A 26332-nucleotide genomic window follows, 5' to 3' on the forward strand; every position below is an offset into this window, starting at 1 on the left:
AAGAATCAATTTCGGACATGATTCCGTGTGTTTTTCTTAAAGTTGATATTACGCAAAGTCGATTTGCGGGTTGGGGGGGAAGAGGTGGAGAGAAACCAGACGACTTCGTAAACGACATGTGGTTTTGTTGGTATAAATAAGAACGCGTTTAAATCGGCACTTCCCAGTCCGTGAGATTTGTCTTATTTTTAGAAAGAGAAAAAAATTAAATAGACTCTACTAGGTGTATACGCATAAATATGGAATCGCTCCTCGTTATAATACAGATGGCGCTCGCGTAGAAGAGCTTGGTACACAATGACGAAGAGGACCTGGCGGTTAGCCCGAGGGCAGAGAAAAATCGGCGTGACCGGCTTATTCAAATGATACGTGATAAATATTCAAACGCAAAAACGACCAGGACGCGATTTCTTCATGACGTTCGTGCAAAATGAGGTCCAGTGCTTATATATATATATATATATATATATATATATATATATATATCCTTGTCTTTGTTTCTCCGTTGCTTTCTCGACGGTTCTCCACTTGCAGCTCCGAAGCATACGGAAACATTGAAAAATCCGGTAAAGATTCTTCTCAAAAAATACAACGGCAGCATCCTGTGTGCGAGTGGAGAGAAAAAGAAGAAATAATGAATTAAATCCAACCACCCGAGTACACTTACCAAGGGACGAGATCAGGTTTCCCCAGAGTTCAGCCGTCTGCCAAGCAAGGAAGAAGAACCCGAAGAACCGTACGACAATGGCGTCCACAGGTTGATCAGTGAGCTTGGCGTAGACACCGCCGACCTGGGTCAGATAGGTGGCCTTGGCTGCCCACATGGGCGCGGCACCTAGACCCAGTAGGACACCGGTCGGTACCAGGGTATAGAACCTGGGGTAAAACTGTGATCCAATGTAGGGTGCGTAGCAGAGCATCGACACGCATAGGGTCCACTTGACGGTGAGTCTCTTGATGAGGAAGGTAGGTACGAAGATGCAGGAGAGTACGAGGGCCGCGTATATTGCGGACAGGGACACGGTGCCAAGACCCTCGCTGGCATTTATCGACGACTGAAGATTGGCCGTGCCTTGGAAGGCCGTGAACTGTACCATAAAGGCTACGGACACGGCGCCGATGTTCTTGAGGATTCGCCATTTCTCGCCACGTGACAATCGGAACTTTCGTGACTGACTGTCGTCGTCGGCAGGTGGCAGCTGGGGCGGCTTGGTCGGTTCCGGCGGAATGCCGTCGGTACCGTCTTCCCTGTATCCATCGTTGCGGTAACCAACTCCGCCTACGGAGACGGTGTAGACCGCGTCGTCCGTCGGTACGGTGCCGCTTCTGCCACCGTCGTTCTGCGAAGCCACCATTATCTGTGTCGGCTACCTGGAAAGAATGAGTAAATAACAATTTTATTGAGATTTTTGACATATGCACGTATATGTATATATATTATTTTAATCGTTACGGAAATTACACGTGATTATTGTAACTTCCATATCTCGAGTATGGGTCTATGGTTAATGCACATTGTGAATGGACTGTAAACATCTGGTAGTTCCATTGTAATCAGCCAGGCCGGAAATCGCATAGCGCTAATTCATTAGCGACTGGGAATGACTCGACTCAATTTTCTTTTTTCTTTTTTTTTCTCTAAAAGATTACTAATCCCCTCGTGACGCGAATTACGTCTCTACGTCATCCTGCTTGTAGATGCGGTACAATCTCGATTATTCGTACTGATCGGTGCACATGGGTATTGGGATAATCGATTTGTTCGAGTAATCGCAAATATGTGGTAAATCAATGTAAATCAATGCTAAACAATGGAAGCCGTTAATTATCATTGGAAACAACAAAATAATTTTCAGCGGCAAATTTTACTTGCGAATTGAATGTCACGCGATGAACGGATAATCAATTTTATGCTTTTATAATAATTTTATATTTTATGACATTCTTCTTTTTTTTTTTACAATCTACCAGCTATTATGCAATTATCGTAAGTGGACATTGGCGATCGGTTGGTACGCGAAGATGAGTCTTCAAGTATTGACCTTGAGGTTAAGTGTGATAAAAAGAAAATATTAAACGTCGCAGAAAAAATGAGAAAAATATGGTAAAATACAACTTCGTCATGTGGAAAGTGACTTAAGAGAATTTTACGTGGTTAAAATTTTTTACTTTGTTTTTTTTTTCGAGTGGGTAGGGGAAGTGAGGGGGGGAAATGATTGCATCCAATAAAACCGACGAATTACGTCGACTGTTTTTTTTCCCCTATTAAGTCATAATCTTGACTTCGAAAAAAAAAACCCGTTGCGACTGTCGCTCCGAGCTAAAGTCAATTCTCGGTCAACAGGTAGATCCATTAGTGTTTTAAAAATATTTTTTATAAATACGTTCATCAACTCGTCAGGATCACTAGCCGCTGTATACCCGGAGGGATAAAGAATTCTCTCGGCTGAACGATCGTACGTAGATATAGTACGTAGGTGATTACGGCAGGAGTAGAATTGATAGGCGGGATCAATGCGAAAATGTCAAAAGTCAATGTAGCCCGAAAGAATTTCACCGAGATTGGTTGAGTCACGGTGATAAATAAGACGTACTAACGCGTAGTGATATTTTTTTTTGAATTTTGTATACGCTGATCGAAAAAAAATAAAAACTTCAAAGATCCTTAATCTACGGCATAAGTGAGAATTATGAGAAAAATATTAATTAGCCGTAAGCGACATGCGTAAATTGATTTATCCAGTAAGGCGTATATGCTAATTTAGGGGGAAACAAATTTTACGCGAATTATACTGGTCTTCTTGGAACGTCAATTTTTTTGGAGAATATTTCGTTGTTGGCAAATAACGACCTTGTGGACTTACGTTATACATAGGCAAACGTGTGTTCGAAAGTCGTTCAACATTTTTATCAGGAAGCTGATACGTCACGACAGCCATTTTTAAATGAATTTTCTAGAATTTATGGATAAAACCAGCCCACACGGCGGTATGACAATTTATATATTATTTTGAGAATTTTCGTGCGATTCGACAAATATAATGATGATGGACGGGGGGGAAGGCGGCAAAATTCAAATGAGACAGTGGGATATCTTTAACATTTCAATACAATCATACAAGTTTGTAATTGATTCCAACGCTGATGTAGGATAGCGTAATTAATTGGCGAGTTAATTGGTCGAGTAGTCATCTGAGAAACGAAGACGAGAATGAAGGTGTCCCTGTTACTGTTGCTGCTAGTCGCAAGAATGTTATCGAGCGTATTGTAACAATGAGCCTATCGTGAAGCTTGTCTGGCACATTATGATAATCAGTTGAAAATACGACTCGAGTCAAAGGACGCATTTTTACGAAGAGCGCCAAGTCGCAGAAGCATATAGCGTAACTAATGCTCAAATTCGAATCAGTCGAGTTGAAAATTGTTTTCGTGCAGCTGCGACGGTCGCGATTCAATAATGTACACGTGTTATGTGCAATTAAGAAAAAAATAACTTGAAATTATGATTAAACGAGTTATCAAAGCGAGATTGGACTTTCAAAGACAATATATAACTAATAAATTTGTTTCCTCTGTCAATGAAAGGTAAGCAGGGAAGATATAAACAAACAGATAAACAAGGGATTCAATATGGCCGTTGTCAATTTTCACGGGCGATATCGTCTGTGAAATTATACGTGCCGTTTGCGTTTACTTCCAGTGAAAGCCGGTTCGAATTGGTTGAGTCCGAATTTATCTGGATTGACTTCCAACAGTGTGAAAGAGAGAGAGGGAGAGATATGAGTAAGGGAAAACTTGTAGATGCGCGAATAAACGAGAACAAAACAATAGAGAATTGAAATTAGCCATCTGGCGAGAATCGTATGAACTTCGTTGAAAATAACGTGGTAATTCAAACCAAACGAAACCGGTATATAGTCGCTGTAAAGCGGTCCGGGTACGTGTCGAATGAAAAGAAAGATAAAAAAAAGGAGTAATTGAAAATTAACAGAATACCTCTATTGAAACGCGTGCAAAACGCAAACCAAGAAAATTCATTGACCGCTTCCCATCGAGTTGAAGTCAATTCATATAAGTAGATCTCCGGGCCTCATGTGTCTTCTTGTTAGACGAATCGTTCGACCTTTGTTAAAATTGCAAGAAACGGAGCGGCAATTCCCACGGTTCGGTAACATGCGATCGTTAGCCACTTTTTGTCGAACGAATCAGATCTTGATCTTGGCCAAGGTCGGCTTTTGTTTGATTCTCGCGGATCGCGCGAATTCCATCGTTTCCGCGAACGTCACGCAATGCCATCCCATGTGGGAATCATGCAGGATTACGTCGTAATTAAAAATATATTTAAAGTGAAAAAAATGACAATTTAACATAAAAAAAAATGTCATCCACTACCCAGAATGCATTGCTGTGCTTTATACGTAAACAAGCATTAACGGCAATCGGGGAAAAAAAATTCTTCACTGTCAAGGTACTTTCAGTGTATCTCGTCAAAAGAGTTATGGAGCGTGCACAAAGTCGAGTAATCGCCAGAGGCGGCGTAACGAGTGAACCCGCGAAATGAAAACAATCGTCAAGTTTACGTGAGTAAGGCCTAAACACATTTGCGCCTCGTCGCAGTCGCATACGGACGGCCATTATTCTCATTGAAATCCAATTGGTTTAATGGTGCGCGAACAATGTTTCTATCGCTCGAAAAAAAAGCCTTCTGCACACGGAGCGACATCATTTCACATATCACTGTACACACTGTCACCGCCGACACAACCGAGAACGTGCTATATATATTATTGTAATTGTCACAAAATTCGTATAACATAAATTATTTCCAGCACGAGTGATCCCGGGACACGGTCGATGTAAACGGCGGCCATATTGCCAAACAGTATCTCGCAATGCATTCTGGTTTCGTCTGCATCGACTCCCGCGCACGGTTAAAAGTGACGGACGGACTTTTCCTTTTTTTTCTCGAAACTAAAAACGGGACACCCAGTCCTCCTTGTGCATAACCTCAAACTTTTAATCGTTCGACACAACAGCACTAATAAGAATCGTCCGTGTCTCGAGCGACATACGACTACGTAAATAAGACTTTTCAAGCACCGAAAATGAAGCCATACGAAATTCCCTAGATAGACGAGGAAATCACCAAGGCGTCTCGGCATGTAAAATTCTACATGGTACTTTTCCATCAGAACGACCGATAGAAACGAGAGACTAAGAAGAAGAAAAAAAGAAAAATATCAAAGATGCAATCACATCTGTAATGACGACAGACAATTACTGTCTGACATTTGCAAAATGGAATATTCTACCGCGCACTAACTAAACCCATAACACCGTATACTGTAGAAGTCATTATTTTCGAATTTCCCGAACTTTTCGTCTACCTCGATCTACCTACGTCTACCAGGAGTTACGTAACAATTATGTGACGCGAATCAAGGGCTGCTGCTACTCAGCTACTGGGTGTCACGAAAATAAGTGTTCACTCGTTATTACCGCGGACTTTAATTACTCGCGCAAATCAAACATAAAAAGGAGTCGATTCGTTCCCGAACGATATAATCGATGTGAATGCGCAATCGTACGTGTACGCTGTACGGTCGTGCCATGTCGTGACACGCGTCGCGACGCGCATCGTAATTAAGGGACGCTCACACTGTATTGTATCAAGTCACTATTAACGAGAAGCTTTGTATCGTGTCGATTCAAATGGAAACAATACCGGCGTTGCGTGCTGCGTTCAATATATTATTAGATAGAAAAAATGATTGGTACCAAGTGAAACAGAATACTTTCTTACCATCCGAGGACGTAAAGTGGACATCAAATTTTATGGGTAAATAAAGATACTGCTTCTTTTCTTTACGAATCGGGACAAGTTTGAGGTTACGTCTTGTTACGGTCGACTCTTGGAAAAACATTATTGTTATTACATACCCTGTATTGACGTGTGTTTATGCAGGTATAGATGGGCTGCACGTGCCGTGGGGTAAAATAACATGTGATTTGTGAAGGAATACTTTTTCTTTTTAATTAAATACAAATTTTTCATTGCTTTCTCGCACTTGTCTCTATATGTACTTCTCTTCAGACTCGGCATATGTAATAAAAATTGTTCAACGCGTCTTCGTATGGAAGGATTGTAATTTAAAAATTTTATTTTTCGACTCATTGCTCCTGGGTTATTTATGATTCTTTGTATTCTGTGCTCGAAACTTCTTTACTTATGGCTACGTGCACGCCGTCAATTCCCTGCGTACTTATTGCTCGATTATCGATATTCGATCGGGTGATATCACGGTGGTCGATTCGCGGATAAATATAGACCATGGTACATTTTTGTAAAATTAGTATCGCACGCGGTACCACGTGAAATGTTTTATAAATTAAATGTTTTATTATGCGTATAAACTTCTTATCAGCATCGAAGAATCAAGATACGATTTCTGGTAAGGAAAGACCGTAAAATTTAATTACGTAAAAATCGTTTATCATTATCGTCCAAGGACTTCGTAATCAACTGATTTTACACGGATATTTCAATTTTGAAAAAAAAAAAAATTTTCCATACATTCAGTTACGTGTCAAATTAAAAATTCGTGATATGCAGGTCGACCTAATTCCCATTTACAAAATGACTGTATATAATTAAAAGCATGAAATCCCCTTGAAAAAAAGTTCGAGTCATTTAAATTTTTTAACGCTGAATATAAATGACTCTAGGCAAAAAATTGTTCTCGAGAAGAAAAGCGAATTTCAAGAACAATCTCATGTTCACGAGCAAGCACAATTTTTCGTAAATTTAACAATCAACGACATTAACTCTCCCGCGTTTCAAACTATTACCAATTACGGGTTCCATTTATTAAAAATTAAAAACTCAATTACCGTCTCGAAATAATTACCAAAGGCAGTTTTGCCGACTAGGATGACCTTTGTAATCACTATAATATGTTCTTTGTATACCGATCAATTCCAAGACTATGGAATTGGCCTAAGCCCCCGATGTCATCCCGTCAATTACGCGACTCTACAATATATTCGTTACCAAGAAAGAAGGTCATTAAGTGAAACGCGGTCGATTGAAAAAACAAGGCTCTACGTCATCGATCTTTCGAAAACAGACGCACCTGTTACGATAGTCGACCACCGGCATCGATAGCCATCTTACAAGTTAAAAACTATGGATATCGGCATAACGAAAAAAAAGCGACAAGAAAGTAAAAAAAAATCGTATAAAACACAACAATGACGCTGGACGTCGCGGCGCCTCAGATTACAACAAAGGAACGCGTTAACGTAGAGAATATAAAACAAAAAAACATAGCAATGACTGTACATTTAAAAAAATCGTGTCCCATTTTACAGCTTCGTGCCAAATAGACATTTCGACTTCAATAATAAATAAATTTAAAAAAATGCTCAACCATCTCTGTTAATCAGACCGTACAATTGTGCTGGTCATATGAATTTATTATTTTTTTTTCCTTCGTCCGTCGCTCTCGCTCCCGTTTGCAAATAAATCCGAGTCTCTTTGTCGAATAACTTTTTACAGTGAAAGCACGAAAGAGGTAGGACACCGACCTTGGCTCACTTGAACATTTCATTTGGTAACCTGACGTGTATGTAGAATCCTGATCCGCAACACCCTGAGCAGTCTTTAACGACGGCCTTCTTGCAGTCTGGTACGCCATTGGTATATGGCTACAAGAGGAACACATTCGTGCGAATGCCTAGTATACTGCCTGATTTTCCTTTCATTTTTTTTTCCTTTGCCAAATCAATACCAAGAATTGCGTAGCAGCCAATACATACGTGCAAGAGACAGTGACGAACGGAGGAGAAAGTTCCAACCAATTGGTTAATTGAGAATCCTCCTTAATTATCATCTGAATGGATCTAAAGAACAATTTTCTCCTTAATATTCTCACTGTTCATACATACCATACACAGCAAAGCTTTTTTCATGAGCTAACTCCGATAGCTACCGTCAGACCATACGTAATTCTGTTTATAGCACAACCAGGTGATTTGGATCCAACCAAACATACAGGCTGATTCAACTGTTCGCAATAACGACAAAATCAGCATTGAGCATTAAAAGCGTTCCAAGCGTCTTTTTTCTAGACAAGACAGTTCCAGAGGTCAAGGTTCATCTTACTAATTGGCCAAAATTCATCGTTTGTACAGCAAAGTCACCTGGGACTCATGTACAGATAGAAAGACGATATAGTAATATCAGTTGTATCGTTACAAGATTTTAAAGTCTTACCCACAGTCAAAGAGGATTTTCCGAATGACGTCATCCTGACGAATTAAACGTAAAGCTACATAGGAGAGTTGATTATGGGAAAAAAAAGATATATATATCCTGAGGCTCAATTCGCCAATCAATATCCGTTATATTATTTCTCCCTGAATTTCGAGCTGAATGGACTCCAATGTGAATATGACTTCCGGTACAGTGAATACAAATACAAGATGTACGATCCTTCGTACTCCTGGTTATCCTTGAAAGTCCAGAACCTGCGTGTAAACAGATTTTAGTTTACGTAGCCATGGACTTCCGAAGCACTGGAATCATTTCTATTCATAGTATTTGGCTGAATATATACGATATTGAAATGCACGGCAATAGGTTGATTGACGTCGAGGATTACCATGATTAATTAAGATAACGTGTCGTCAACCCGTGACGTTGTTTTTCGCGCGTTAGCACGGCACAACAATGAGCTGCTGATGTAATATATTTTAATACATAAAGGAGTATCGTCATAGGGAGTTCAGTGAAATAGATCGATAGCACCTGAAAATTTGTCGCAGTTACGTAAACACGTGTACCGAGACCGGAGTAAATATGCTTAAAAGAAATATTAGCGAGAAGACAATTAACAAGAATAATTATTACCGAGTACCAGCATACGAAGTTCGATAAGTTTTCGATCCGACTTGACATAGCATATTATTCATTTAACGTTCCTTCGCACTTTTTTTTGCATTTGTATACCCAGAACAACCAAGAGAGAGAGGTAAAAAAACTTTCTACAAAAAGACACAGTACCTGTGAAATGAACCATTCTCCAAGTCTAAATGCGTATTCGTAAGATCAGCGACCTCCTTCCACGAGAAATCATAACTTGCAATGTAAAAACCGTACGAAATTGACAGCCACTAACGAAACATTTAACTCGTATGGCTACGTCGGACATAAATAAGCCAACAAAAAACAGCAGCAGCAACTTCAAAAATGTCTCTTGCGTGATTTCGTGAGACATAACAGTGACACTCATGCGCCACGCACTCACGCACGTAATTTACCTGCCGTGTCAGCGCATTGCTGTTGCCTTTTAAATTAGGCTAATGCCGATTACCGTCTGCGAAGTAAGCGCCATGAAGAATACAAGTAAACTGAGCGTCGCGCATGCGCAGCAGCAGACACGGCCCGTCCTCAACCGTGACAGTCGTGACCAAAAATTAGTAAGTTCGACGAGGTGATTTGCGATATAATCGAATCAAAATCGTACCGCAAGATGGCGGCGATGTTAAACCTAAACATTTTTTCAAGAGTACGCAAAGTCGCGTTTTCATAATATCGTCAATTATTTCCGCCAGGATGACGTTCCCGTGGATACACCACAACGTTATTACTTCTGTACGGAGAAGCGCACCACTTGACGGTATGTACGATACAGAAGATATCGTTGCTGTTTTCTATGCAATTACCAGAGAGAATGCGACATTACGGTCAGTCAGTTTCAACAAAGCAAGAATCCTTCGTTAATAAATAACATGGATCACGTATCAGGCCGCGTGTACTACACAATGTTGATACCACACGTGAGCATCTGTTCACGAGTACCCGAAGCTGGGGTAGGCAGGTAGGTGCGTACAAGTATACCAAGTAGGATACAAAGTGTATATTGCTTCTAGTTTAGAAAGTCACTTGGAAACGATCGACGCGGCAGTTTCAGTCGTTTGCCGTTTCACAACGCGAAACAGCCCGGAGGATAGTCGGAGCGACTGAGAAGTGAATAACATGACAGGAGCCATTCACGCTATTGGATTAGCAATTTTATTCGCCAGTTCCAGCTTCTGTTATATGAATACATAGAATATAAACGCGTAGTAAATCCAACGAGCGACAAGTTCCTTCGTTATGGATCTACTCAAAGTGGACACATACGTAGTCATGTGCACCGGAAATGTGGTTGAATATCCGTAAAAGTGCCTTGGAGTAGATGGAGAATAACTTTTTAGAATTAATTTTTTTTTTCCTATTAACGCCAAACTTCGTCGTCACGAGAGCCTTTCAAAATGGCCGTATAACTGTTTTGCACTGTATCTGCATATATAGGTATACTGTATATGGGTATATAACATTCGCAACACCGTGCACGGCTACTCGGCTAAAAGTTTATCGTACCAAGAGCGTCGGGGACACGCGTCCATTGAAAGTACGTAAAGTGTGTCAAAGTCTGTTTACACGTTTCACAGAGCGAGGAACACCTTCGAATGACTGTATATAACTAGTTATAGGTGATGCACGTATTTTAATCAAGATCAAGAGAGTATATATATATATATATTCACTTAAATTAAACACAGACGGTTCTTTCTCTGCCGCTGAACTACTTGCACTTGAACTTGTTTTAACTTTCCTATCTAATAGTTACCATTGGCAATCGTCTTATTGTTATAAATGTAAATCAAGGAGGATCCGTACAGTCCATTCAATTATTGAAAGTAGCCGGAAGTGGTCGGCGGAAACATTAGTTCAGACTTGAAAGGAATTTTCGAACAGTAAAGAGTAGCTTTGCAAGTTTTATTTGTTGCGTAAAGAACAAATATGTACAAGGATGATTAACGTGTATTATGAAAAGCTAATAGATATGGAGGATTCTGGTGGATTAATTAAGGATGAACTTTGAGATTTTTATAAACAAGCCGGTCATTCAGTGGCTATCTGTCGAGAATGGCGCGAGGCACTTTGCACAATTCCGTATTACAATTTTGCAGTGACCTACCTGCAAGTAATCGAAAGGCCTACTCTGGAATACACAGTTGACTCTTGAATCAATTTGATATATCGATCAGATTACATGTATAGGGATCGAATTAACATTGATGAAACTTATCTGCTTGTCTTATACAAAGTACCGAATAGCATTGGCTAGTAGGATAAGGCTACCGGCTCGAATCCTGATAAACTCTAGATTAAGATAACAGGCAGTTGCCGGTTATGGGGCACGTATCATGGTATGGCAGTTTGAAAAAAAAAATTTGCATATTCTTCTATACCTTGAATTTTTTTTTTAAATATTACAGTAAAATACCTAAAAAAATTGGCTTAACATTGGGACGGTCCAAATATTGAACTATAAAATTTCTTTGAAAACGAAGTGGACTTGTGGTTTTAGGATTAGCTGATTAACGGTATCACAAGTTTTATAGTAATTGTATGGAAATTTATCAGTAACTTAACATTTGTTTTTATCAAAACTGTGTGTTTTCAAATTAGTTACCATAATAATGAAGAAGACAAAGAGAGGAAGCAATCGTTCGATCAATTTGAAATTTTCCATGCACCTTCAATAGATGTCTGCCTGTCGTACGTATCAGCATTAGGTTGAAATTGTTCATATTTTTAAACAAATTATGGACTGTGATCGTGGTGACACACTTGTAGAGAGATATTTCGCCGGGATTATGATTAAGTATCAATAAATGAATGTAAAAATTTTTAGAATAAATTATCCAATGATTTTTTTCAATCCCAAAAATTTCCTTTTAAATCCACCCCTAGACTAGTCGTACTCCCCTTTAATTGAATATTATCATTGCAACGAGAAAAATATATATACTTCACCGTTACTCATAACTGTACAATATGACAGTCCCTTGTATAAATAATTTGGAAAATCGATAACAGTCATTGACAAAATTACTAAAGCTCATCATAAATGGTATCGCAGTTACACAAAGCTAAGTACATAGATACATCAACATATAACACAGCGTTATGTTACACCTCTAAGAAAAATGTTGAAGAAATATAAAATTATAAAAAAAAATTATTCCCAATACTCACGTCTTAGCGAGATGATCGATCAAAGGATCCAACGAGTAAATCGTGTCTTCGAATGACGATTTTCTTGCCGGAAGTAGAAAATCCGCCAGTTCACCCGATGCCGAAGTTACCCCAAATAGTATATGTACCAATAGCCGTTCTCTCACAGAGATCAGTAACCGCGAAAGTCGTCGTTTTCGCGATCGAATACAATAGTACAGAATGAGTGTTCCAGTGGGCGTGCAAGTATCGAAATTTTCAAAATGACAAAAAAATTCTCTTAAAATATCTCAACCAAAAACCTGGGACAAAACGAAACTAGTAGCACTCCGCGTTAATGGACGTGCAAAAAACAAAATACGTATAACAAAGTCCGTAATAACGGAGGTCCAAAGCCACGTCCGAACGGTTCGGGGGTTCGGAGACAACTGAACTGCCAACGGACTTTGGAGTGGTTGTGTTTGCCTGCTGGTGAACCGTACGAATCGTACTCTACACCGTAACCGTGTACAGCCTTCTGTACGTCTCTACGGTTTTACGTACTGGTATACAGAATATGAGCACAGCCGCACTAACCGCGCACACACGAAGCGCCAACCGAACGTCGTCGACGTCTTCTTTGAGGACAAGAAGAAGTGGAAGTAGAAGAATTCAAAAGACTGTTCGCCGTGGTAGTTTTGCAGGTTATTTACGTTTATCACGAGTTATTGTAATCGTGATTGGTCGCCTCCTGTTTATCCAGTACTACAACGAGACACTTCGTGATCCTTCCTCTATGTGTTCTTTTATTATTCCTTTCAAAGCGACGATCCTCTCCTTGGCGATTCTACGATATCCGATTGAGCAGCCTCTCGATTCCAGTTGATCGCAGGACCAAGAGTTCTGCGGTGTATTTATTTATTTATTTTCTTACTATCTCTTTAAATATCTCTAGCCGCTCTCTTGTCTCACGATGAGACTCTGTGCTGGCCACTCGACTACTGAGAGTAACTCTTGCTCCACCGGTCGCTTTTGCTTTTCCCGACTAGCTCTTTCTCTCTTGCTCTTGATTTGCCTCTCTCTCTCTCTCTAGATCTCCCTTCGTGTACGCTCCTTCCTTCCTTCGGTTAACTCGGTATCTTGAAACACGGAGGTCACTCTGTGCTTCTGTCCTTGTTTTACCTTAGTTTTACTCCTATTACTTTTATATACTTCTCGTTTTACTTCCTCTCAGCGTTTCTGCCAGTCGACTCTTCTTTGACTATAGTTGATAGGTCCACGTCCTTCGGCTGCGATGATTGACTTCTCGTTAGGCCGATTTGGTACTGGCCTGCCTGCACGAGATTTTTCACAATTTTATAACTTGCGCACTTGGCTTACATGATATTTATTTTGACAGTTTTACGGAATCCAAGATGCACGTTATTTATGATAGTAGTACGCGTGTTAGATGTCCCTGAGATTTTTGTTTGCATACGGTTATTACGGATGACAATGCTTTCTTTGTTTTTGTCTCAAGATTACGAGTCATGCAAAAACCGAAAAACACACTGATCGATAATAGGTAACGTTATTTAACGATTGCAAGGGCCTGAACAATCGATAAGAAATGTGCAAACAATGATATCGTAATCAAATAATAATTCTATTAAAAATTCAACTATTATTATATATGAATTACAAGGAATTTACAAAAAAAAAACAGCGCCCTCATCCTTCGACCGTACAAAATTAAAAAAAAAAAAGAATCAACTATATCGCAATCCCGGACTCACAGCACATAGTTTGTAGATTGTGACAGCGAATATAAAAAAAAAAATAAAAAAAACTAAGCAGTAACCTCAATTAAAAAAAAAAGACCTAGCACTCCGATGGCACGTCGGTCAGATTCCGTAAAAGTCAGGGAAAAAAAAAAAATTAAAAAATCGTCAAATTCCCAAAATAACAAAATACGATTCTACGTACTCGAAGCGCAGCGTTGAAATCAGTAATGAGGAAAATAGTAAATTATATTCTAGAAGTGAAAGAACTTCTCGATTATTCCCTCGGTCGTACCGGTTCGCGGTTGACGGAAGACTCGTCGCGTCCTGCTGCTACAACTATACTTGAAGAATCGTCCCGGTGACGTCACACGCGCCGAAGACATCGTTCTCACTGATAGCGTCCCCCACTTTCAGTCAAAGAATCGTGAACATGCGTGCTCGCCTTCTTGCCGGTCAAGCTGCTCGTTCTCGTATTTAAACGATGCACGATATAGTAAAACAGAATTTACACATTCAGCGAGTGGCACGGTACTTAAGTAACTTATACATATGTTCTTAACCTATACGCCATTAGTCGAGCAAAAGTTGCACGACGACTGAAGAGTAGTGCAGGGAAGATCTTCCAGAATCTATATGTAAATGCACGTTGCACTTTTGATGCAGTCGAAGAGCTTGATCTTTCAATTTTCTATAATTATTTTAACATAAGGTTACGAGTGACGTCGATTTTCAACGAACTACGACGACAGGTAGCTACTACAGAGGGTTTTCCTCAGGGCTGACTTTTACGTTACAATCTTCTGCTTGTCTTTCGCGTGCATTGTCCACAGAGTATTGGGTTACTCTTGAACTATCATGAGAATGGATACCTGGTGTGACTGATTAATTTTTGCAAGTATCGCCATAACATGATCTCAATTTCATAACGACTGATCGACCAGCAGTTTTATTTCTTCTTGTTATTCTTCTTTATGATCGTCCTAACCTCTTTCTTTCCTCCTTCACATTCTTGGAAACGTTGCTAATACTTTTCAAACGACTTGATACTCGTGATTGGTACAGAGTATCCTCTCCTCAGTCGTCACCATCATAATTTCAGAATGACATGCCATTATGTCATGTTGTTTTCACGCGCCATCTCGCGGTCGTAGCAAAAGTCATCGGCCAAACCAGTCGTAGAATCGTGGCCTATCTGGATATTCGCCCTGAAATTAAAAATTCGACATTTACATACACGTAAGCATACACCTCTCCCAAGTGCAATAGTCTAACGGTACCACGTCTACAATACCTTATCAATGATAAGGAAGCCAAGACTTTCCGAGTTCACGCTGTGTTTACTGGAAAATCGACGAGTCTAGCCAATCGCAAGGCAAACGCAAGACCTTCCAGCTGCTTCACGGGGACCTCGGAAATTGCTAATTCCTGCGAAAGTTCCACAGATACCGATCGGATCCTTCCGTTTTATCCACAAGAGGTACCCTTGGTATTTGCATCGGCGACGCCGCGCGTGGAGATTTCCTGTACGGGAGAGTATCAATGCCGGCGGCCATTTTGAAACCGGTCTCACTTTAAAGGTCTCCATTCTGTACACACACACACACACCCTTGACTATCGGGCAATATTCAATAAAGTATTTTGGTATAATATATTCTTTTGACTTTGTTACTCATTTATTGATGATCCTCTTGATCTTCATATATGAAACTCCATTTATCGACGCTTCATGAAAATGTATATTTAGCCTTTATATTTGTATACACTATAGTCCTGTACAGGAAGTGATTAATATGGCGGCGCACAATTGGATACGAATGAAGATAATTTGAATGGATATTTAGAAGTGTATTCCGCCTATCGTTGCACTTATTAGGTGACAACCTTCAATGTTAATTAATATAATTGACCGGCAGCCGCCATTGTTTCTCAAAGCACACCGGCGATGACTGTTGCTGTACCTTTCCTTACGGTATTCTTTCTTCTCTTTATTTATCCCTCTTTTCTGGAAAGATTTTTTTTTTTCACCTATCCTTTATTCTCCTTCCAGGTAGCAAGCACGAGTCCATTGTTTCGAAGGTTCTTGTCATTTGGCGACACGAAAAGGAAATCGGTGAGACAATGAGCTCGTGACTAGATAAAAGCCTTTTTAGCCGATATGCTACTCGAAGACCCAGAACGTTCTGAGTATTTTAACGAGTAAGAAATACCAATTGGCGTCCCTATCTTCCACGTGAGTTGTTCGAAGTTCTTCGGGATGGCGGCCCAAAGAAGCGGTATCCCATTACGATTGTAAAACGTCACACATACGGTTTCTAGATGCTTCGCTGAAGAATCACGAGATTACGTAATTACTCTTGTATATTCTCGTAATAGGTTCACAAGGCCTCGTATGTTTCAGGTATGCTTGTGGACTCAACTGAAATGAAGAAATCATATTGTCAGAGAGTGACAGTGCAGCCATCTTGTGCCCCGATATCGCTGACAGCTGACAAACATTCATTCGCGAAGACCACGTCGACGTATGACGTAGTTTACGGGGATGATGTTAACACGGTTAGTCCTGAGCGCGTTGAGAAATTCATAATGAAATAATTAATTCCACCAAAGCTTCTGTTTGCAAAATGCTTATCGTTATCAAATAATATTTTATTGACTCGACGAATGGAGCCTTTACTTTTAACGCTACGCTTTAATTACACGTATCAGAGACGGCGAAGGTCTTGCACAGAAATATATTGAAAAATGGAATTTTTTTTTTTGAATGCTCAACAACGCTCTCAGACAGTCATAAAGGATGCGTTAGGAAGAAAAAAAAAACATACCATCGGTATTGCCTGGATTGGTGGAAGAACGTACCTTCGGATTTTCTTGTTTCATGGAATATTATCCATTTGTTTTTCCACTTTTTAGCTCTGACTTTTAATGATCGAAAGTGGTAAGATTGGATTAATAACTCGTGACGGTGTGAAACCACGACGAAAATATATTGGATCAACCAGATCAAACTGGAACGATCTAGTAAGGATTCCCCGTACTCTACGTGATCTTTTCAATTGAATGATGTAAGTCTGATGTCTCGTACGAATTAATTACGTCTTAATTATCTTGCACGATGTACTCGTCACTTCTTCATGTCTTTGTCGACAACAGATATTTCACTCATCGAAAAAGAGACACGCTGGCGTCACCTGAAACAATGAGTGAAATTTGATTATTGATTTTCCAAAAAAAAAAAAAAAAAAAAATTCAATAAACTTACCAGTAATTGAGCATCCAGCCAATACTTGAGGTTTCTATGAATTTTTTTAATGCTGAATAATTCCGTCTCTGCAAACAAAAGGTATGAGTGTCACTGGTTAATTACATTATCCCATTATGTTTATAAAGATGTGAAATTACGATTTTCAGTCTATTATCACTGCTGAATCAAGAAGGATTCACAGTAAAGTTTACGAGTTGAGCGACAGAGCTCGGTATCAGCTTAAAATGTAAATTACGACAGCAATATAATTATGTCTTCTTCAGGTAGTTGGATAAATTATGAATCTGTCGAAGGTGCATAACCAATTGATTGTTTCTATGAGGAAGCTGGAGGGAATAAAAAAATTATTAACATGATCGAATTCTCATCGAGATTGAATTAACAAAGCTTATGAGAAAATTATACTAAATCCGGGATGAATATTTGCCGATGGATCTTTTCATGCAAACAGGCCTTATCCTTATACGGTCTATGGTTCTTTACGACTGGCAGTTTACAGCTTGTGTATGTTTTTTTTTTATGGTTATCCGCTATCGACTTCTCTCTTGGAAAATCAGAATTTCGATAAATCAAAAAACACGTTCGCCGCGTAGTATTCAAAATTTCCTAAAAAATATCATGAAATCTGAATATTTTTCTCAATCGCTTTACGGGAATAATTGATTTTGTATCATACACTCATATAATTAAATACATGCAGACGCATCTAATAGTAACGCGATCGTTATCACTACAATTTATTAAGTAGTTCGTTGTTAGACATATTTTTTTCGCTTTTTTTTTTTATAATCACTTGTTTTTGACGCCTCCGTGGTAAATTGACTGATTACGTAATTTCTTCAAGAAACGGAATCGAGGGAACGAGGGCGCCTTGCCGTATTGCATTCATATAAGTATTTGGTTCAATGTCGACGATCATAATTTTTTTTTTCCCACCAGTTTCAACGTTATTTGCAAGTGTTTTAATGAGCTACTTTTTTCCCCATCCACCAGTCCTAAGTAACGTATGACTTATGGTAGTAATTTGCAATGTTTCTTATTTTTTCCAAAATTTTCCATTAAATTCCAATAGCTACAAGAAATGTGTACGCGCAAGAGAATTTCATCGTTTGAATTAATATTCTGATCATAATTCACTGATATTAACAACGAAATTCTTAAAAACGCCTGTCAACAATGTTTTTCATAAATTTGCTCTGCTCGCTGACATTCCTGGTACCTTCGGTAAATCTCTTATCTATGCCAGCCCGAGAATAATGACTTTTCGCTCGATCGTATTTCTGCCCTCGTGACATCTCATACGATCAAAATCATCGCTAGAAGGTATAGAAGAAAAAAACATTTTTTTTCCCTCCTTTTTACAATCTATCGTCAACGCGATTTCGTACATATTTGATAAAGTGACATTATCTCATTAGCACCTAATCATCTCATAGTAAATACACAAATATATCTCTGTTCGCGCTATCTCAGTGTTGATCGAAATGTTTCTCACTAATTCGTGGATGATTATCGAGTGGACGCTAAGTACTTAGAAAAACGTTAGGATCCATAGATCTCTTTCAAGTTGTGGAAAATTTTTGTTTATACTCTACAGCGATCAGGTTCGCAGGAATACACAATTATGTTTGACGAGAGATATTTAAAAATTGTTTGTTTTTATCCTAATACGAAAATTGCTCTTAAGATCTACTGCCATTTATACAATTTTGTAAATAGACTTAAGCTTAACAACTTGGTGCTCTGTGTGTAAAAAGTTTATGGCCAAAATGACAAATAGGCATTAGCAAAATTTTTCGGAATATTTCCATAGGATGAACGGAAGTGATCCGCTACGTCACGGCCAATACGTTCATTTCCGTCGAAACGAGTACACAGCGCACAATGGAGAATCTCGAATATTTCACTGAAAAAAAAAAGAATTATTCTTTCCGACTATTGTCAATCAACGTCATTGGTCCGTAAAACGTTTCTAATTTTTGTGCGACAATTTTTCACGGGTTTTTCCGGTAAACCATATGGGCTGACAACTGACACTCAAAATCCCAATAGGATATTAAGCACAGAACATAAAAGTTACCAGATAGGATAATAAATAGAAATACTTGGATACATGAGAAATCAATGATAATTCCAGACTAGAACGTCCTGATCGTAAATCACATGGATGTAGATCATGAACCGTTAACAGAAAAGGTCACAGTGACAAAATAACCATCGAAGACGACGAGAATGCCGGAGCAAAAGAAAATGACAAGTACAATAAAAACGTAAGAACCTTTAAGAGAAATTTCAGTAAACAAAGTCTGCCGATAACCATTGGCCGGCTCGTGACGAATCCACGAAGAGACCATAAACATTTATGACTCGTGCGATAATCTAGAACTCATTGGCAGGCGCCATGTTTTTTTAATTTTATCTGCCCTCAGAGGCGCCGCACGTGGCGAAACGTGGAAACAAAATTACAGAAAAGATTGCAATCCCTAAAGTTCAGATACAAATGTCCTGTTTACCCAATGAAAGATTTAAACTATGACTGCTCTACTCGTTTACGTACGATGTTAAAAAGTAAATAATCCAAGAGACGACAAATATAATTTTACATTACCGAGGATTGCAAATTAGCGTAACAACCAACGTACTGAGTCACGTAGTTGTTCCGGGGAAAGAAATCCTTTCCGCAAACAGGAAATCTTCGTTCTGCAGTTTATCAATGCTGTGCGCATCGTTCGAACCATTTGCAGAATAATTAACGTTCAGTCAAGTTAGTGCCAACCTACGAACGTACGACGAACTCCAGTGGCATACCACCTCAGTGTTTGCAGTTAATTTTATGTCAATTAACTCGCACGCTTACAGCCAAAGACTACGAGGAGATTGTTAGTCCATAAAAAGATCTTCAACCGAAGAAAAGCGAGTCTGTAGAAACCTGAAATAAAGATAAAAAAGATTTTTGAATTAAATGACATTTAACGAAACCTTGGTACTGACATTCTTAATTCTAAAACCAGCTGATCCGAATATTCATAATGTCTCCCAACAGCCTCCAGCCAACTTGCCAATCAATTGAATACCAAAATAGCCAAACTTACATAGATATAAATACTGATCCACTTGGAAGACACGAGACCATCTGATAATGAACCAGAATGAACTTATGACAGTTGTCATCAATGTTTGTTCCATCCAAGCTGTGTAACCCTGTAGATACAGCAAATGGCCAATTAAAAAGCGCACATATCGATTACCAGGGCTATTATGTCCAAACCTGTATTCAATAACGATTAGGTCACGATCGCGTCGCCAAGGTCGTCAGGCTAATGAAAACGGAACCATAATGTAGAATAGGCAGTTAAGGCATAAGGTGCGAATGGAAGGTGTCGAGCAACCGCAATACCTTGTCAGCTGAAGAAGATAAAAGCCGATCCTCTCCTGGGGTCTTCGAGGACATGGAAAGTTCTCGACTCTCTACGTTCTATACATACATATATGTATATCGCGTCCTCACCCCGAAGCGTAGTGATTAATTTACCTCGACCTTGGCCGAAAAGATGTCCTTCCACTGTAGATACTTTATTCACACGACCACCAGGTATAGATCTATCTTCATCGCTATAATTTATTATTATTATCTTTTTTTCACAGAAGACCAATCCAGCTGACCTTCTCTATGCGAATTATCCAATTTTACGTTGCTGTACCTGAAACATCATTGTTTCCCCCCCATTGTATACCCACATCACTGTCGACGCACTTCGGTATCTATTTTTGATAAAGCTTCCTACTCAAGGATGAATAACGAATGAGGATAGTACAGTCAAGTACACTTGACCGACTAATCTACTTATTGTTACTTTGGACTGTGTATAAATTAAAAAGTTTTAAGGGCTTACCTACTCACGGAAGGTTCAAGGTCCATGAAGTTTACTCACGTCACTCGCAATCATCTAACGAATCTTCGTGATGGATAAACTTACGATTTGACGTCCGTTGCTAATCTGGATCCTGAAAGCATTTAGGCGTTTCCATATTAGTCATATTCTAACGGTCGAGAGGTAAGGCGTGTTTGCCGTCGGAAAAAGAATTTTCTAAATACGTCAAGCAGCGCCTCTAGCGGCGAATGACCTCCTTCGAGATATGATCGCCATAAGAGAAATTCAAAAATAAATAAAGACGTACAATATAATCAAGGCCTTATCGTAGGCTGAATTTAATGCTCTACTGCAAATTTAAGCCTGTTTTGTTTTCTTACAGTTTGACATCCATGCTATCGTAGTTCTGTCGTGTATCGAATGTATCTTGAAATTATGTCACCGTAATTCCGCGATAGCAGAATGCACACAATTATGGGCAGTGAAAATATTGTCCGATAATACCTTCACGTAAGATTCATACCGAAGTTAATTTAAAATGAAGAAAAACAAAAGCTTTCAAGAACATCGAACAGGTTGATAATTCGTAATCGCATGACGGTGACGTCACACATTGCCAATGATATATAATATAGGCGAGGTACGCCCGGCGTCGATCTTCGCGCCGTCAACCTGGGGCTTAACGTCGTTATACAAAAGTTTACAGACTCTTACGGAATTTAATGGCGCTCGAGTTTACACGTAATGAACTGACAGATACGACTATAAATAATTCCCGCGCAGACTAGTTTAGCCCTGTGATTTATTGAATTGATATATTGGCGAAGAAGCTGCCATACGAGAAAGACAATAATAAAGAATAGGCAGCGACGAAAGGGCAAACATTCTTGAACATACGTTATGATTTCCCTGCTGTACATAAGAGTATATAGAAGAATATAAAAGTATACACATACACGTGGATATAAAAGACGATAGGCAGATCAAGGTGTAATAAAAAGTTTGCTTTAGAAATTGCTGTTGTTACACAAGAAAGAACGTGATTAAATCATGATAAAAAGCAATTAGTTAAATATTTTTCAACGATTCCACAAAATTACGGTAGAAAATCGTTAGATCTAAAACAAATGCTACGTTAATGAGGTTAGAATCCATGTTTACCAAAAAGCCTATATATCACACGGTAAATATCGATAATTCTACACTTAACGACTATCTTTAACACCCTTGTATCTCTTTGTGCCTTCGATTATGCATACGAGCTGCGTTTCGTTCGTCGATTTGAATTCGTATCAAGGATGCAGTAACCCAATCTCCGAAGAGACGAGGACGCGTGTCTCTGCATATCAAGACTACAAATGACTAGCGTGTCGCGATCGGTACAACGTATGCGATACATATGCACATATGTGATTACAGTTAATTGCGCCATAAGGAAACTTTGCGTAGATACAAAAGGCGATTGTAAACAGGATCAATGACAGGATTTCGAAGAGTCTTTCTTTCTCTCTCTAGTGTACGGTTAACGTATCAATAACGTTCTTTGTGTCTTTGGTAATGGTAAAGTCGAAAGTACCATTCACGAAATAGACATAACTCCTACATAACGCGCGTCCACTCACTGGACACGTGTGACATAACCTATAACACCTTGTTATTACCATGCATATATGTATAGAAATCATACCAGGAGTAGTAGTGCAGGAGTTCGTGGTACTCGAAGAAGAGTTACACCTACAGTGGTAGTATGGAAAGGCGATGAGTAGGGACACTGAAAGTTTGCACAATTCCACTTGCGTTGTATGCGTGCGAGACGGCTACAGACAGAAATCAAGTAGAACGCATTGAGCATCGACAAAAACTGCTCTTTCGCAAATCCCACGATACAACCTGACAGTCGTTTAATTCGTTTTCAAAGGAGAATAAGTATGGAGAAGAAAGGCGCCGATGCTTTTTGACACGTACGGATGTGACAGGTCGTTTGCACATGCGCCTGAGAGTGTAGAATCTGACTGCGCATGTGCAGTAGGGAGTCGTTGCATTTCGAAGTTCACGTCGGATCGCGCGTCCGTAAGAATTCGATAGGTTATACGTGAACTTTTGTTTACAATACTGTTTTCAGTGGATTATCAGTTGGTTAGATCTAAATCTAGACTTGTATCAGATTCGAGGGTGTACGATGAATATTAAGACGAGTTAGGTATTTACTGCTCGTCCCATTACGTAAGTTCTGTAGCGTCCTTATAATCTACGACCTGGCCTGGGGAACCATGGCCTACTTGGGAATCCGCGGCAAATTCCTCGTCTGGGTCGCTTGTCGTAATTATTTTGTTAGCGCGGGTAATCATTGCTTTTGGCCATTTCACCAGGTCTACATAGAATATTTATATGTACATAAGATACGCAAGTGTTAAAGTTTTTAAAGGTTAAAAGTCCGCGAGGATCTTGATAAATTTAACGACACTCTTACGATGGCAATAAAGACGACACTTTCGATGACAATGCTCATGACTCGTGTGTCTTATTGCCAGACTCGATTTAAATATACGATTTAAACTTCGACGTCGATAAACAGTTCTCGACGTCTTGTTCGTGTGGAATCTGACTCAACGCTCTCGACGGACATAACCTCAAACGTCAACTTCGTCATCTTGACAGACAGCATCCACTTACATCGCCAGTTCTTGTCAGGTAAGGTTCAAGGGTGCTTGCTATAGATTCTAGACATCCCTGGCTAATGAAGCATATGTTCGTGTTTATAGTTTTAATCCTCAAGTCTGGCCTCTGTGTGAAGCAAAAATAGGCAAAAGTGCCAACCATGAACGGTAAATGAGAATCTAAGAACATTAAGCATCGTTAATGGGAGGAAGTCTACTCTTCTGCAAAAGTAATTAAACAAGTCTGAGCCTCTTTCATCTGCGCACGCGCATTACAGGATACGCCATTTTCTATGACTTCCTATACACGTTTCTCCTCTTGATTAACCTTTTATAATTTCTGTTTCAGAAACTCAGGATACAATTATTTAACACGCACTACAGCTTTACTATAAATATCTCTGAGATCATATCTTCATATATTACAACTGCATTTTGGTTCTGTCCCTATCAGTATACAAGCTACATGCTGCCTGACTAAAATTTACAATTGCCATTTGCAATTGGAGCATAAAGCCAAGTTTCACGTTAGCTCGGCCTGTCGATACTATCGAAGCACGACAGCGACGTCAGGAAAAGTACTTGGCCAATGTGAAACTTTTCTGTCGTAATAGTTCCCCGATATTTTCGTTCGTTCAATTTATTTTCTTCCATCTACCTAATTCACCACTGTTATTACATTCCAGGTAGGCATGTCGGAGCTTTACGATATTGAGGAGCGTAATGAATCAATTGGTAAGATGAGAAATGGACCCACAGTCAATCATTCTTAAGACTCTCGCGAGGCAAGAGTTACGAGAATGCATTCACTTTCGCAGGAAAGTTCTTGAATTGCATATATAATACATTCATTATGGAGAACGTGTTACAAACCAGAAGCGCCGGGAAGCCATACCGATTATCATCAGGCAAACCAAGGATTATTGAAACGGATAATACTGAGAAGGTTTCTAACTTTTAAAAACGGAAAGCTCAAAAGGTAATTTCTGATTAAGGTAATAATCAACAAATTATAAGAATTCGAGTCACGTGATCTATGTATATTTTATTATACAGATCCCAGCCTGATTTTAATTTTCCAGTCAGATGCTGCAAAATCGATGATAATCGTTAATTGGCAATTAATAGAATTTTTATAACCACTGGACGATCCTGATAACAGAGTTGGTAGTAACGTCTTTGGTTATTTGACGTATAACCATAAAAGATTACTGTGTAAAACGGTTTAAGCTATTTAAATATATGTACGTATATGTTCATTGTGGTAGTAGCAACTATGGCAGTTCATGCGTCTCTCCACGTCATTTTATGCTATTGTTTCAGAGTCGTGCATATTCTTATGTAGAGTTTGTTATCAAACATAGCCGTGACACGTTAAACGCGTGGCGAAAGACCGATACGTGGTTGCTGGATGCTCGGCACCAAGTATAAGGAGAACGGTCGAGTTACATGTTCGTGTATATGTAAATTTAAATATATATACATATACATATTGAGATAAATTTCGGTATTTTTTTTTAGACAATGATTTACCGCCCCTGCACAATTGGATGTCTTAGAAAAAAGGATGAAGACTAAATAACGTATAATAATGGAGGCTCTTAAATTGGATCATTATAGAGACGAACGTTTGAGAATTGTTTATTATTGAAATTAATCAAAAAGGATTTCTGTTTTCATTTATCAGAGGCAGTTATGTGCAATGATCTCACGAATTGAGCCTGGTGACATTCTTGTAGGTCACGTGATTTTAAATACTTTTGTGCATGTATAACAGGATTTGAATTACATTCTGAAGGAATGTGGTCAAAAATATCGACTTGTGGCTCGAAATTCCAGTCTAACATGAAGTAACGTCAATGGTAGATAAATCGGTCACTGCGTACGGATATATTATTGTGATATGTGCTATGTGGAAAGGTGCGGTTGCGTATACTATTAATTGTACAATTATGCGTGGGTGTTTTCAGATGGAATAAAAGAAACGTGTTGAATTTATGTGGTGGATTAGCTAGGGAGAATGTCAATCGTTGTTCCTGCTAAGTGCGTCCATGACCGATGGTAATTGTAAAGCGATGGTATCGTGTATGTGATTTATCGAAATTGCATATCGTCGAATCTTTTATAATAATCGATAGTTTATAATGTTAAGTAATGGTGATTTGATATTCAGTACATTAATTGTACACTTGGCATTCATTAAGTAGACTAACTTGTGTTAAAACATGCCGCATCTTGTCCGTTAGTTTTATAAATATGTAAATTGTTAGAAATTGTACAGTATACTAGTGCCACCTAGGATGCAAATGATTGAGTGTATAGAATGCGGTGATATTACCGACAGTTGATAAGTTACGTTAGTCGAGCGATACGATACGATTATATAATATACGAGGGAGGCGATGATCACAAAATTCTACTTCCGGACTTGGCGCTGCGATTCAGCGCCATGTTTTTGGTATCGCCTAAAACCGTAGGGTTGTGCATAACCTTACTCAATTCCGTTCTGTAGGTATAGCAGTGATTTTCTTGCAATGATCTATGGTCGATATAACATGAAACAATTTGAATGTGACAGAAACCAAAAAAGCGAATAATAATTATTGAAAGTCAGATAAAATTTCATTAGTTTAGTAATTATTAAAGAATTTTTATTCGTGAAAATTTCGACATATTTCCATGTAAGCAATTCCTTTAACTTTTTAGTTATTATAAAAGTTAGGAAAGC

At 39.0% G+C, this 26332-nt stretch overlaps 2 protein-coding genes and 2 long non-coding RNA genes across 12 annotated transcripts in view; 2 read left to right on the plus strand and 2 right to left on the minus strand.

Moving 5' to 3' along the window:
- The window catches only part of LOC107272125 (UNC93-like protein), a 32752-nt gene extending 18613 nt beyond the window's left edge, over nucleotides 1-14139 (minus strand). Inside the window, exons 1-3 of one of the 3 annotated variants that reach the window (XM_015748950.1) lie at nucleotides 14015-14139; nucleotides 12092-13383; nucleotides 668-1367 (exon numbers count right to left, since the gene is read on the minus strand). In XM_015748950.1, the coding sequence (XP_015604436.1) occupies nucleotides 668-1355 (688 nt within the window). In that variant the 5' untranslated portion in view covers nucleotides 1356-1367; nucleotides 12092-13383; nucleotides 14015-14139. Of the gene's footprint in view, nucleotides 1-667; nucleotides 1372-3996; nucleotides 4125-12091; nucleotides 13384-14014 lie in introns of those variants that run through there. The other 2 variants (XM_015748949.1, XM_015748951.2) reach the window with 2 other exon arrangements.
- LOC112495005 lies at nucleotides 4948-16845 on the plus strand. Of its 2 annotated transcripts, XM_025089427.1 has the most exons (3): nucleotides 4948-5839; nucleotides 16212-16366; nucleotides 16724-16845. In XM_025089427.1, exons 1-3 carry the CDS (start codon nucleotides 5713-5715, stop codon nucleotides 16727-16729), a joined length of 288 nt encoding a protein of 95 aa, XP_024945195.1. In that variant the 5' UTR covers nucleotides 4948-5712; the 3' UTR covers nucleotides 16730-16845. The 2 variants fall into 2 exon arrangements, with proteins under 2 accessions (XP_024945195.1, XP_024945194.1); XM_025089426.1 differs by lacking the exon at nucleotides 16724-16845 and having other exon boundaries at nucleotides 16212-16488.
- On the minus strand, nucleotides 14425-22956 carry LOC112495006. The gene is made up of 11 exons (XR_003061121.1): nucleotides 22635-22956; nucleotides 20969-21080; nucleotides 20473-20776; nucleotides 20344-20392; nucleotides 20168-20276; nucleotides 19684-20004; nucleotides 17213-18981; nucleotides 17073-17140; nucleotides 16670-17001; nucleotides 15104-16229; nucleotides 14425-15017 (listed from the first exon to the last, which is right to left on the minus strand). It is a non-coding gene; the product is annotated as an uncharacterized LOC112495006 (long non-coding RNA).
- Nucleotides 22957-22967: 11 nt separating this feature from the next.
- On the plus strand, nucleotides 22968-26332 carry LOC107272137. Of its 6 annotated transcripts, none has more exons than XR_003061118.1 (8): nucleotides 22968-23638; nucleotides 23710-23834; nucleotides 23954-24211; nucleotides 24291-24339; nucleotides 24423-24583; nucleotides 24661-24848; nucleotides 24928-25055; nucleotides 25126-26332. It is a non-coding gene; the product is annotated as an uncharacterized LOC107272137 (long non-coding RNA). The 6 variants fall into 6 exon arrangements; XR_003061119.1 differs by having other exon boundaries at nucleotides 22970-23170; nucleotides 23523-23638; nucleotides 23954-24182; nucleotides 24291-24583; XR_003061120.1 differs by having other exon boundaries at nucleotides 22971-23638; nucleotides 23954-24182.

The sequence above is a fragment of the Cephus cinctus genome, unplaced genomic scaffold (assembly GCF_000341935.2).
Source record: "Cephus cinctus unplaced genomic scaffold, Ccin1 Ccin1_scaffold1109, whole genome shotgun sequence".
Lineage (NCBI taxonomy): Eukaryota > Metazoa > Arthropoda > Insecta > Hymenoptera > Cephidae > Cephus > Cephus cinctus.